Genomic DNA, 12329 nt, shown 5'->3' with positions numbered 1-12329 from the left:
GGATCTGCAGCAGAAATCATTTCCTGCAACTGAAAAACTATGGCAGGCCAGACATTCTTGTCAAAAGTCATCAAGATAATTTTAACATCATATTACAGCCAAGACTACTCAACAAAACATCGACCATGTAGAGTATTTCCTTGTGAAGTACTTGTGAGGCTAGATGATAGCTGATGGGAGATTCCTGAGGAACGTGGACTCTTAAGTTGCTTTTAAGCCTTCAGTTTTGCCTGCATCTCTAAGCTTTATCTCTTTCCAAGACAGGGATCATTAATTTAAAACTCAGCTCTACTAAATAGTACCTAATACTTCTAATAAAATTATTTTAGTTTTAAAAGCCATTAGACAAGTTCATGGAAGGGAGAGAGAGGGAAATGCATCAAGAGCTCTTAGACACATGGATCTATGCCATGGCCCAGGATATTAATCTCATTTCTCTTATGAACAAAACATAAAATTTTTCAGGAAGAAATGTAGAACAAAAGAAAGATTGAAATCAGTATTTGTTAGTTATGGAGCAGGAAAGGCATCACAGCATGGATGGGGCTTAAAAAATCATCATCAGAAGCCTAGGACAGTGAGTATCAAAGAGACAAAGAAGGAAAGAAATCCAGTCTTAAGAGGTCACACTTTAGGGACGTGTGTTAAGAACATGTGCTATTGCTGTGTCTTGATAGTCCTTGCCAGGAAGAGGAGGAAAAAGACCTTGGGTAACTAGTTAATGACAAAGTGGTCATGAGCTGCTGAAGGAACATGGCCATGAAAAAGGTAAATACAACCCTTGCAGTACAAAGTGAGGGATTTTGGCAGAAAGGGAAATGCTGACATCAGTCTCCAAGGAGCTGTGAGAATTCTCCTGAACAGCTGTATACCATTACAGTTCTGGTTATTCCAGATTAATTTGTACGGAGAAAAGGGTAGGGAAAAGTGATAAAGAAAGGGGGAGCCCAATCCTGAGCTTGCTTTTCTTGCCCTGGCAAAGTGAGAGCTGAAAAGGAATGTGTGTATATAGACCTAAGGGAAAGCCCCATGGAGATTTAGATCTTTCATGGGAACCAACACTCACACCAGAACAGATGGGCACCAGGGAGGAAGAATTCAATGGAGGAAGATAGAAAATTAATGGAGTCTCTAACCAACAAAAAGGATTAACGTCTGGAAAGCTTTGTTTCCGTTTAATCTAGAGCTGGTTTTATTTATGGAAGAGATGATATAACACAGGTGCTTAACAGAATGAAGAAATGCTCTGTTATCCATTGGGATAGGACTCTTAGTTATTGGAAATTGTCTGGAATAAAAAATTGAAGCCAAGCCACAGCGCCTCCTGCCAGCTGGTGCTGGGGAGCCTTACCGCCCTTGTTACATCGCGAAGCAAGTCGCTAGCGTTCGTTCCATCAGCTGTGGAACGAACTGTGTTCGCTGTGTTTCAGCGAACCCTTTCGCACTTGTGGGGACACTCTTGGGTAGTGTTTCAAATCAGCGATCCTGCGTCAGAGCGCTGCTGTCAGGACCGGGTCTCAAGGAATCATTTCCCCTTCTCTTGAGTGGTTTTTGTGTCTCGGAAGATAAGAAACTCCTTATCAAACCTGCGTTTTACATACTGCTTTCCTCCAGTGGCCCTGTTTATACATTCCCCGCCGGGAACGGGAGGGACCCCACACAGCCCGCACTGCAGGGCGCGGGCAGAGGGCACCGGGGACAGTTCTACCGGGGGCTGTGGGCAGCCCGGGGGGCCGGCCCCTGCTCCCAGCCTGCCCACGCCTTCTGAGGCGGTCACGGCCCCTGAGAGGAGCCCGTTCCCTGCGGGGACCGGTTGGGTTTGTTGCGGTCTCATTCCGCTGCGCTGCACTAAAGGAGTCACTGCGTCCCCGTTCTGCAAAACCAGCACCCGCCCGACATCCCCCACCCTGCACAGTGGCTGCCTTTTCCTCCGGCTTCCCCGTGCCTGGCAGGGCAGCCCCGGCTGGCCCCGCAGGCTGGGCACGGCCGCCCCGCTCGCACCTGAGCAGCTCCCGCAGGAAGCGCCGGGCAGCAGCCGCCGCCCTGCCTCCTCCTCGAGCCCGGCCATCTCCCTTTATGCAAATGATATTAACTTTTAGCCCTTCTATTGACGGGTCAATTTAGAAGCTGATGGAACAGTAAATTGTTGGGGGAAACGTAGGCAGCTTTGTGCTTTGCAAAGCAGGTGCCTGGCGGTTTTAGTCAAGGATTGGTAAATTTACAAGAGCGCAGTGAACGTGCCCTTCCCGGGCTATTGTGAAATTCAGGGGCGAACAAAGGAGAACGTGAATATTCACACAGCCTCCTTTCAGTGTGTGGCATTGCTTCGCAATTTTAAAGCGCCGCGCTTTTTTGTTGTTGTTGTTTTGTCTAAGAAAAAAACTACCAACACTCCTCCCCCCCGAATCAGAAAGTACCTGTTTGCGTTTTAAAGAACATGGAAATCATCCGTGAGCAACCATATAATTTGATTTGCTAAGCAATCTGCGAGGCGATTGCACATCATTTATAATGTTCATTGAGCATTTTGCTTAATTGTGTCTCTTTTTGTAAAGGAAGCACAGCCCCCTCCCGGCTGCGGCCGGCACAAGTGGCCAGATTCCCATGGACCCGCAGACAACCGCCGGCCCCGCGCGGGGTTTTTCCCAAGAGGAGCCGTCTGTGGGGCGAGAATGGGGCTCAGGTACGAGCTCGCTGTCTGAAACCCCTCTGCTCACAGCCCGCGGCTCCGGCAGGTGCTGCCCGTCCAGGCTGGCGGGTGCCAGCTCGCTTCTGGCCGGGGCGGTGCGTCCCGCGGGCGGCGAGCCCCGGGATCCACAGGCGCGGGACGGGCCCGGCGGCAGCGGTGCCGGGAAGGGCTTATTCCCCTTGCCAGAAGACCTGAAACCGGCACCAGAAGGGAAGACGTTTCATGCACGACCTCGCTGCTGTCCGCCCCATCCCGTTCCCCTACGTGCTTTGCCTCAGTCGGTCGCGCCTCGGCACACCGGGGAACCTGCGCGCAGGCCGGCAGCGCGGCCAGAGGCCGTCGGTCCCCTCGGGGCAGGGAGGTACCGACCGGGGAACGGCGTTCAGCGGGACTGGGACGAGCCCCTCGCAGCCGGCGACCCCCCGCCTTTCGGGCCCCTGCAGGGAGCGGCAGGAGAAGCCGAGCAGGTCTCGGTGGGAGCGCGGCTGGGGCTGGCAGCTCCTCTGCTCTCCGGCCGAGGGAAGCCGGCAGCGGCCCCGCCGCTCGCCCGCACCTTTTGCCTGCCGCGGCCGCCCAGCCGCACCATATAATTTGATTTTCCCCCGTGCCCGCAGATCGATTGCAGCTCATTTGATACATTCAGCGGTTCCTCGGGACGTGGAGGGGGGAGAAGGGCGGGCCGGGGGAGCCGGCAGCACAAGTGTTGGGATTCCCATGGGCTGTGCCTGCTCTCCAGCTTGCCGCACTGGCACCCCGGCCCGAGCGGCCGAAGGAGGGGGGTTTGCAGACACGGTGACCTCCGCGATCTCGGTTTGAAAGAGCCTGAAAGGCGGCCCGCTATGGTGCATTAGGAGCCCAGCGCCCAGGTAGCGGCCCGGAGGGGAGGGCGCGCAGCCGGGCCGACCCCGGCTGCAGGTGCCGCCTCCTCCGCCGGGCGGGCGAGGGCCCGGGGCCGCCCCGCCGCCTTTGTGGGGCCGCCGTCCCGCCGCGCCGCGCTCGCCCCGGTAGCGCCGCCGAGGGGGGAGAGCTTTTCCCCGCCTTATTTATGGGCTTCACGTGGTGGAGGGGGAAGGGGTGGGCTCGCCGCGGCCTGTTCTGCTCCCTCCGCACCCCTCGGGCCAGTCCCTGCTCCGGGAAAGCCGCCCGCCTCCCGGGCACCTGCCTCCGGGGATGCTTGGGCTACAAAGGCCGGCGGTGCTGTGGGATGGTGAGGTTCTGCTGGCCCGCGGGAAGCAAATGAGCTCCCGCAGACGCCTCTGCAAAGTGGTTTTGGGTCTCCAACACATGACAGCTCAGACCTGCCTGATGCCTGCTGGCGTGCGGGACTCCGAGCCTCATTTTCAGACCAGGAAAGTTGTGAAAAAGTTTATTGCCATAAAAAACACAATGCCCCAAGGTGGTACCGAACAAAGTTTGATTTCAATTGTGCTTTCAGTGGTAAAAAATTCCTAGAAGTTCCTCAGTAAAGTGCCACTTTGTATCGTGAGTTGCAGTAGGGCTTTTTTTTTTTTTTTTTCCTTCTCACAACACCTTTGCTGGCAAATATCATTGGCACAGATACTGGGCAAACTCTGGCGCGTCTTTTGAAATATTCCTGCTTCCTTTCTCCATCAAACATTACAACTCTGAATTAGTGTAGCACACCAAGGAATCCCAGCAGGTGAGGTACTGAGTTTTATAATCTGGAGGAAAAAAGGGATCACGCTCAGAATTTGCTCCACTGAGACTTTATGGACTCCAGACTTCTTGTTTAACCAAACACTGATGGTGTGGGTATGATGATTTGAGAAGAATATTGGGTAGAGCCTACATGGATGAAGGTGGAACTCTCCTGACTCGTCTTCCCATGCCTGTGGTATGAACCCCTTGAAGGGTATTGAATCAACAACAGAAGTCAGGAAAATTATGCGGGTAATATAGGAATAAGAGTTGGATGGGAAAGCAAACACACCTGGGCACTTCTGGGGATCTGGGGGTTTGCCTCAGTTTTAGCAAACAGGATTCGTTATTTTGGAATACCACATGAGCTTGGAGCTACTTCACACGACTCTGGACAAAAAGGCGGTGTGGATCTCGCCCCTCACCTGTCTCTCCCCTTCACCTCGGACTGCTGCCCCTTTAACGCCACCTGTTATCCTTTTTCCATTTCCCAGCTGTTGGGTGAAACGTGGCAGAAAGTGGAAGCCGGAGCACTTGTGGGTTGGGGCGGCCCGGAGGCAGCGGGGGCCCGGCAGCTCCTTCCCCCACGGCCCGCGGGGGCTCCGGCTGCGCGGAAAGGACGAGCGCTGCCGCTTCTCGCCTTGCGGCTCGTCCCGCGGGGGAGGGGCTGAGGAACAACGCGCGGTGCCGTGTTCCTGCGTGGAACAGGAGCCAGCGGAGACGCTACCGCCGCTGAGACGGCCAGGATACGGGTGTGCCAAGGTGCTCGTGGGGATCGGGGCAGAGCCCTGGGAGGTGCAAAGCCCGCCAGGACCCGAACCCTCGGGCTCGGCCCGACGTGCTGGAGCACTCAGTGAGCCGGGACTGGCATCCTGTCACGCAAAGTGCAGAGCATAGCCGGAGGCCGTGCGCTTTGCAGCCCCTCCGGGGCGAACTGCTGTCCCCGCTTCCCGTCCCAGTTCCGGGTCCAGGACACCTCGAGGGGAAACATCGCTACCAGCGGGAAGTGATTGGTGGCGGCGGGCCAAGCGCTCTTCTTGCCCTAGAGAAGAACCTCTGTGGACTCTCAGTGGTGCTGGGGGCCCCGCCCACGGATGAGATCTGTGCCGTCTTCTCGAGCCAGGGTCGGGCCCAATCTCTTGATAAGGGCTTGCTTTGCGGGGCCGGGGCGTGCACAGGGCCACGCAGAGCCAGGGCAGAGCGCGCTCCGGGTCCCTTCAATGCAAGGTTCGCGCCTTCTCCTTATTGTCCCCGCGGCTTTGCGTGGTCCCGCGGAGGGTCGGGAGTGAGTGCTGGTGGGCCAGACTCCTCAGGCAGCCCTGCTTGGCCCCAAGTCCCGCCTTATCCCTGCACCTTTGGCGAGTCCTGGTTCCCGTGAAGGTGGCTGCCAGCTAGGCTTGTCGTGTGGTCATTGACTCTGAGGGCAAGGCGACGCGCCTTTTGGCGTGTGGCTCACTGCCACCCACACCCTTCCCCCTCCCCTTAGCACTTGTTACTGCCCTCGGTGAATAGAAGACGAACTGTCAAGCGCTGTTCATACATTTTCATGGAGAGTGGTGCAAGGTGTCCTTCCCGAGAGCAGAACGGGGCCAGGTGAGACATCCGTGCTGGACAAATATGGAAAGAAGGGAGTTTGCGACACAGGCGGCAGTGGCCCAAGTGCGGTGCCACGGACCAGGCTCCGTTTGTACACGTTTCTGTTTTTTGCACATTTCCCTCTGTATTATCTTAAGCAACCCGAGAGGAACCTTTCCGCACCTCAGGCGGTTCCGTCGAGGACGGTACTCATCTCCCAAAGGCAAATGTACAAAATTGGAATTACTCAACTTTAAAGCCATCACTGCAGCAGGGGCGAGGGCTGAGTTCGGCATAGCGAGGAAGTCGCTTCTGTCGGGTGTCGCATCGAGCGCTGAGGAGCCGGGGAGCGATGTGCCATTGCCTGCGCACCCCAGAGCAGAGGTAGACCGCTAGCCGTGCCTGTCGTGGGGTTCTCCTTGTATCCCTTTCCTCCCTGGGGCACTGCTCCCAAATTTTCCAACCATCTGCTAGGTCTGACCTGTTTCACGGCAAGCTCTGAGCCCCCAACAGTTTGGAAACGGTGAATTCTCAAAATATCCCTCCGCTTCCCTTTGCAACGCGCTCCCTTCGCCATCAGTCCTGACGGAGCTGCCTCTCAAGGACAGACAGACGGCACAGACTGACTTCCCAGACTACCTGCCTGAGTTTTGTGGCCCGGTGGTGTCGTGCCATCTCTACAGTGAGACACTTACATCCGAATGCTGCAGGGCTCGCCCCGGCTGCTCGGTACTACCGTGCGCCAGAGCTGAACCGGCACCGGCCGCCCTGGGAAAGGGGGAAAGACTGGCATGGTAAATGAACTGGGCTATCCAGAACTGGGAACATCTTGTGCTTGGGTCAACAGGAGAGATCCTCTTCTCCTCTTTCTTACCCCTTAAGACTTCGGTTAAGGCTGTCAGGAAGATGCTTTGCCACTGTATTAACGAGAGGTACCCTGGCGCCTTGTCACACTCTCGAGGACAGGGACACACCGCGGCCAAAATGCTGCCCTAGGAGAAGGTTGGTGGCAGAGGTTTTGGGGGAAAGAGCCTATTTGGCGATGTTACTCCCCTTCAGGATTTGGAAGCACTTAGCCTGCCTGACCTAGGGAAACACTGCAAGGCGGGCTATGAATGTGTGCAGGTGGGTCTGCGCGTCTCGAGCGGGAGCAGTGGTGTCACGGGCTGCTCGACATGGTTTGCTCATCGGCTTTCAGGTGTCCGACTCCAGCCAGAATGTGGCAGGAGCAAAGACTCACCACGCCATGGGTGATGACTCCTTGGGCATGCAAGGGAGGGAGCAGATCCAGCTCTGTGGCCAGGAAATTCCCCCGAAATCACCTCAGTATTGCTAGGGGTTTGCTTTCTTCATTTTCCGTGTGTTTTGCGATGTGACATGGATTTGAGAGGGATGCACGGTATGTGTTAGATTTATACTTGTGCTTCTGGCTATGGTGCTCCACCCGTAGCAGTCATTCCCTAGCTGCACTCAAGTCCATTTGCTGTTGAAAAAGGAGATTCTTTTGCGTTGCACGGGGCCAAAGTGGGGAAAGACCAGGCTCTCATTCAGGTGTGTCCCAGCGGAACAAGAGGGACCGCGAGCTGAGCCCCTGTTCCCCGGGTCTGCACAGGCCTGGAGCCCGGGCTGCTGGACGTGACATGGAACAGGGGCGCGGGGACTGCCCCTCAGCAGAGCAGTGCAGCTGTGGGACCGGCTGTGGATGAGCTGGAGGCTCCTGGGGGGCCGTGGGGCAGCCGGGGTGGCCGTGGGCTCTCCCGGACTCTCCAGCCCCCACAGCAGCCTCAAGGGCTGGGCACGACAGGTCCCTGCCCTCCCACCAGCGCCTCACACCCAGCTGCCGTGGGGTGGTCAAGCATTTAACCCAGCCAGCGCTGAGGAGGGCAAGGGAGGGACAGGGATGACTGCAGTGAAAGGGGGCAGCGCGACCCCCGGGAAGCCCCGGGGCGGGGAAGGGAATACATCTCTGTTCGTGCGGTGCCGAAGCTGTGCTTGTTCTCCCAGGTGGGTCTTTCGGCTCAACGGGACAGCTTTGCTTGGGAAGAATGACCCGAGGGCGATCGAAGCCTCTGCCAAGCTGCGGCTGGGAATGCCGAGGGGCCTCCCGGCCTCCGTGCTCAGTGCCCCTCGGAGCGGTCCCCACCAGGCGCCGTCGGGCAGCGAGCTGGGCAGAAGCCAGTCGTGTGCCCTGGCAGCACGGAATGCCAGCAGCAGCTCTGAGCGGTACGAACAAGATCACAGCCCAGGGAACCGAGCGAAGGGATTATTGCCCGCACTCGACGCTCGTGAGACAGCATCTAAGACTTGCGGGAGGTTTTGGGACATCCGGTGCAGAAAACAATCAAGAGGGCCGAAGGGCTGACGAAGCAGAGGAAGCTGGAGCAGCTGCCTGGGGCAGGAACGCTTCCCTGGAGCGGGGCTGGCTCAGCCTGGGGTAGAGGCAGTGTCGGGGACAGCTCGCAGCTCTGCGGAGATGGGCACCCAGAAGCCTGGCTCTTGACAGTGGTGCGTGGTGAGAGATTGAGGGATGGCGGGTGTGAATGGAAACAGGAGACCGGACGCACTCATCCCAGTCTCCTCCGAGGTCTCCGGTTCCGCAACGCGGGTGGATGTGAGCAGTGAACCGCATTGCCATTACATCGCCCCTCTAACGGGACACTCCCTTAGCTTCCCCTTTCAGGGACGGTGGGAGCAGTCCCACGGCCACGCGTGGACGCGTTCCTGACCTCGCTCAGAGGTCTCTGCCCTCCCTTCTCGTTTTTTTCGCGTGGTCCGTCTGTAGGCGGAACTTTCCAAGAAGTGGTTCTTGCAAAGCTCTTTGTTCCCTCCCGTGACTCACGCGTTTCCCTGCCGTTATCACGGCGATGTCAGCGGCTTTGAAGTCGAGTCATTTATTACCTTCCCGGAGCTGGCCCTGTCTTGATCTGCTGATAGACCCGGGTACGTTTCCACGCGGAGTTTGATCTCTGCCAGCGCTGGTGGCACGGTGGAAAGTCACTTTCGATAAACCTCGACAGACTCTGCCGGACTAACTATTGCAGCGCTAATGACAGAGATAATCCTCTCCTAATCTGGCGGGTAATCCATTTCACTCCAGTGAGAATTTTTAAGGCTTTAATCAGTGAGAGTCTGTTAGGGAATTATTAACAGAACCTCCGCCGAGCGAGATCGTCCAGAGAGGGGCAATGGGAGTGGGAAAAAGGAGAACGCAACGGGGCCCGATGAGGTCAAAATCGATGCACGGCCGAGCGCAAGAGCTGACTTGATGTATTTTGATGTTGCGATAGAATTGTCCTCAGTTCGAACGCCAAGAAAAAACCCGCGCCATCGATTCCCCCTATGCCCGCTCTGACAGCGGCTCTGCTGGCGGCGGGGACTGGCGGTCCCGGGAGAACGGCAAAAACGCTGGGGATAAGATGCGCAGGGGTGACGCTTCCCGGTGCCGAGAGGGAGGTTATGTGAAAGCCAAGAGGCGCGTTTCGGTAGCGGTTCGCGGGAAGAGGTGCCGAGGCCATCCGGGGCCCCTCGCCCGACGTGCGGGCCCCGTCGGTGCGAGCGGCTGCGGCGGTGCCGGGCGGTGCGGGGCAGTGCCGGGCGGTGCGGGGCAGTGCCGGGCGGTGCCGGACTGTGCCGGGCGGTGCCGGACTGTGCCGGGCGGTGCCGAGGGGTGCCGGGCTGTGCCGGGCCGTGCCGCGGGGGCTCCGTCGGGTCCGTGCCGCTCCCCCCGCCCCGGTGCGGGGCGCCGCCCCCGGCCGCGCGCGGTGTCCCCCGGCGGGCGGCCCGGCCCCCCCGGCGCGCCCTGATTGGCTGGCGGCGGCGGCCGGCGGCACGCGCCCGGGGATGTCGTTATAAGACCCCTCGCGTGCCGGCCCGCGGCGCCAGCGGCTCCGGCCCCTCCCCGGAGAGCGGCGGCGCGGCCCGGCCTCCCGCCACACAGCGGCGGGCAGGGCAGGGCAGGGCAGGGCGGGGGAGGCGGCCCCGCCACCGCCGGGGCGGCTCGGCCAGCGGGCCGGCGACAGCGGCTGCGGGCGCGTCCCGGCGGGGCTGCCCCCCTGCCCCGTCCCGTCCGCGCCGGGACCGGGGGCAGCATGGAGACTGTGTTGCTGGAGCACTTCCCCGGGGGGCTGGACTCCTTCTCCTCGCCCCCCTACTTTGACGAGGAGGACTTTTTCTCCGAGCCGCCCCCGCGGGACGTGCTGGCCGCGGACGGGCTGCTGGAGCCGGACGTGGATTTCCTCAGCCGGCAGCTGCAGGAGTACTACCGCGACGGCGGCGACCCCGAGGGCGGCTACCGCTGCCCGGCGCCGGCCGCCGCCTTCCCGCCGTCTCCCGCCTCGCCCGGCTTCGCCTACGAATGCTGCGGGGCGGCGGGCGCGGCGCTGCTGTCCCCCGGGGGGCGGCTTCAGGCGCTGGGCTCGGCCAAGCGGCGGCGGCGGGTGCGCTCCGAGGCGGAGCTGCAGCAGCTCCGGCAGGCCGCCAACGTGCGGGAGCGGCGGCGGATGCAGTCCATCAACGACGCCTTCGAGGGGCTGCGCTCGCACATCCCCACTCTGCCCTACGAGAAGCGCCTCTCCAAGGTGGACACGCTGCGCCTGGCCATCGGCTACATCAACTTCCTCAGCGAACTGGTGCAGTCCGACCTGCCGCTGCGCAGCTCCAGCAGCGAGAGCCCCAGCCAGCCCAAGAAAATCATCATCTGCCACCGCGGCACAAGTAAGTGGTGGGCCGGCACGGCACGGTACGTCCCGGCGCGGCCCGGCACCGCGCTCCGCAGGAATGCCGGCCCCGGCAATAACCCCCTGCCTTCCTTTTCCCTCCTGCCCTCCAGGATCTCCCTCCCCGAGCGACCCCGACTACGGACTCCCCCCTCTGGCCGGTCACTCGCTGTCGTGGACTGATGAAAAGCAGCTCAAGGAACAAAACATCATCCGGACAGCCAAAGTGTGGACCCCCGAGGACCCGCGGAAGGTGAACAACAAACCCTCCGTCAACGACATAGAGAACGAGCCCCCCTTCGACTACGTGGCGTGAGGCGCCGCGCGGGTGGTCCCCGCCCCCTCCCGCTCTGTACATGCTGTATGTAGAGACCTATATTGTAAATGTAATTTAAGATTCAGACTCTAAGGGCAATCAACTTTATTTATGTATTTATTACGGAGTAGTGATAATGAGGTAGAATAGTCTGTTTTGAATATATAATTTATATAATTTATCTTGATTTTTTTTTTTAAGATATGCAATAGGTTTTTTCCACCAGCACCTTTTTTTTTTTTTTTTTTTTTTTTTTTTTAATGGGGGAAATATGCCAGAAGCCGTGAAAATAATTTATTGCCGCACGTGGACTCTCCTTGTGTTTTGTTAATAATAAACGCGAATTGTACGTTGTGGAGCAGTATATTTGTTGGTAGCGGCTTCCGAGAGCCCCACCACATCCCGAGGAAGCCTTGCAATGAACGCCTATACCAGTCTCCAGGCGGGGTGAGCCCCGAGACCCAGTGGCACCCTAGGCCCAGATGCTGGCCCCACTGCCCCATCGCCGGCTCGGGCTGCTCTTATAGCGTCGGGGGGACGGGGACGGGCGGGGACACACTTTCGCCTTCTCTCCACCCCTTTTGACGTCCTCTCCTGAAGTGCTTCCAACTGATGTCTTTGTCTATCTCTAGAAGGTCCCCTCCTTTCAATGTCCCAGCGCTGCTTGTGGTTTCCAGCTGGAAGATCCGAGCCCCCAAACACAAATCTTGAGAGGGTGTGTGCGTCCCCCGCCTTGTGTCCCTGACCCCGCCGCCATGGGAATGGGCGCGCTATCCGGAGCTGTACAAAGCTGTTCTGAAAGTTGCCGGGGAGGGAAGGATGAGGCTGGGGACCGGGCAGGCTTGGGGCTCTGCCGGCTGCCCCTAGTCTTCCGCAGTTCTTCCCCCGGCCGCGCCTGGGAAACAGTCCCCACGCTCCTCCTGGGGTTGCCGCTGGGGCGGGGGGGACAGGGGGATGGCAAAGCCATCGTGCAACTGGTGGTAGAACCGCTCTGGTAGCTCCAGCTCAGCGTGCCTGGCTGCGGAAGGGACGGCTGGGCTGCACCTGCCCGGGGCCGAGGGGTGGGGGCGGCAGGGGCCGGTCGGGCCGGGGGCTGCAAGTGCTCCCTGCGGGAGCGGGGGGGCGGCCCGGGGCTGGGGCGGGGGGCTCGGCCGGACGCCGCAGGTGCTGATTTTCCCGTGGCACCCGCGGCTCAGCCCCGACGGCTCAGCCCCCGGCAGAGTCCCAGATGCCCAGCCCGGCCCGCGGCCGGAGCAGAGCTGTCCCCGCGCGGTGCCCAGGCGGATGGGAACGGCCCGGGTGAGCCAAGTTATAATTACAACTCATCATTTACTGTACGTCGCTCCCTCTCCTTTTTTTTTTTTTTTTCCTCCCC

The 12329-nt window shown here is 59.3% G+C and overlaps 2 protein-coding genes across 2 annotated transcripts; one reads left to right on the top strand and one right to left on the bottom strand.

The window, feature by feature from the left end:
* Positions 1–9377: 9377 nt before the first annotated feature.
* LOC131575274 (cuticle collagen 2C-like) lies at positions 9378–10013 on the bottom strand. The gene has a single exon (XM_058830466.1). It carries the CDS (start codon positions 10011–10013, stop codon positions 9378–9380), a length of 636 nt encoding a protein of 211 aa, XP_058686449.1.
* PTF1A (pancreas associated transcription factor 1a) lies at positions 9876–11890 on the top strand. The gene is made up of 2 exons (XM_058832386.1): positions 9876–10636; positions 10752–11890. Exons 1-2 carry the CDS (start codon positions 10012–10014, stop codon positions 10952–10954), a joined length of 828 nt encoding a protein of 275 aa, XP_058688369.1. The 5' UTR covers positions 9876–10011; the 3' UTR covers positions 10955–11890.
* The last annotated feature ends 439 nt before the right edge of the window (positions 11891–12329 follow it).

The sequence above is a fragment of the Poecile atricapillus genome, chromosome 2, assembly GCF_030490865.1.
Source record: "Poecile atricapillus isolate bPoeAtr1 chromosome 2, bPoeAtr1.hap1, whole genome shotgun sequence".
Taxonomy (NCBI): domain Eukaryota; kingdom Metazoa; phylum Chordata; class Aves; order Passeriformes; family Paridae; genus Poecile; species Poecile atricapillus.
The sequence above is the reverse complement of the archived record's forward strand: the minus strand, read 5'-3'. Positions and strand labels throughout refer to the sequence as shown.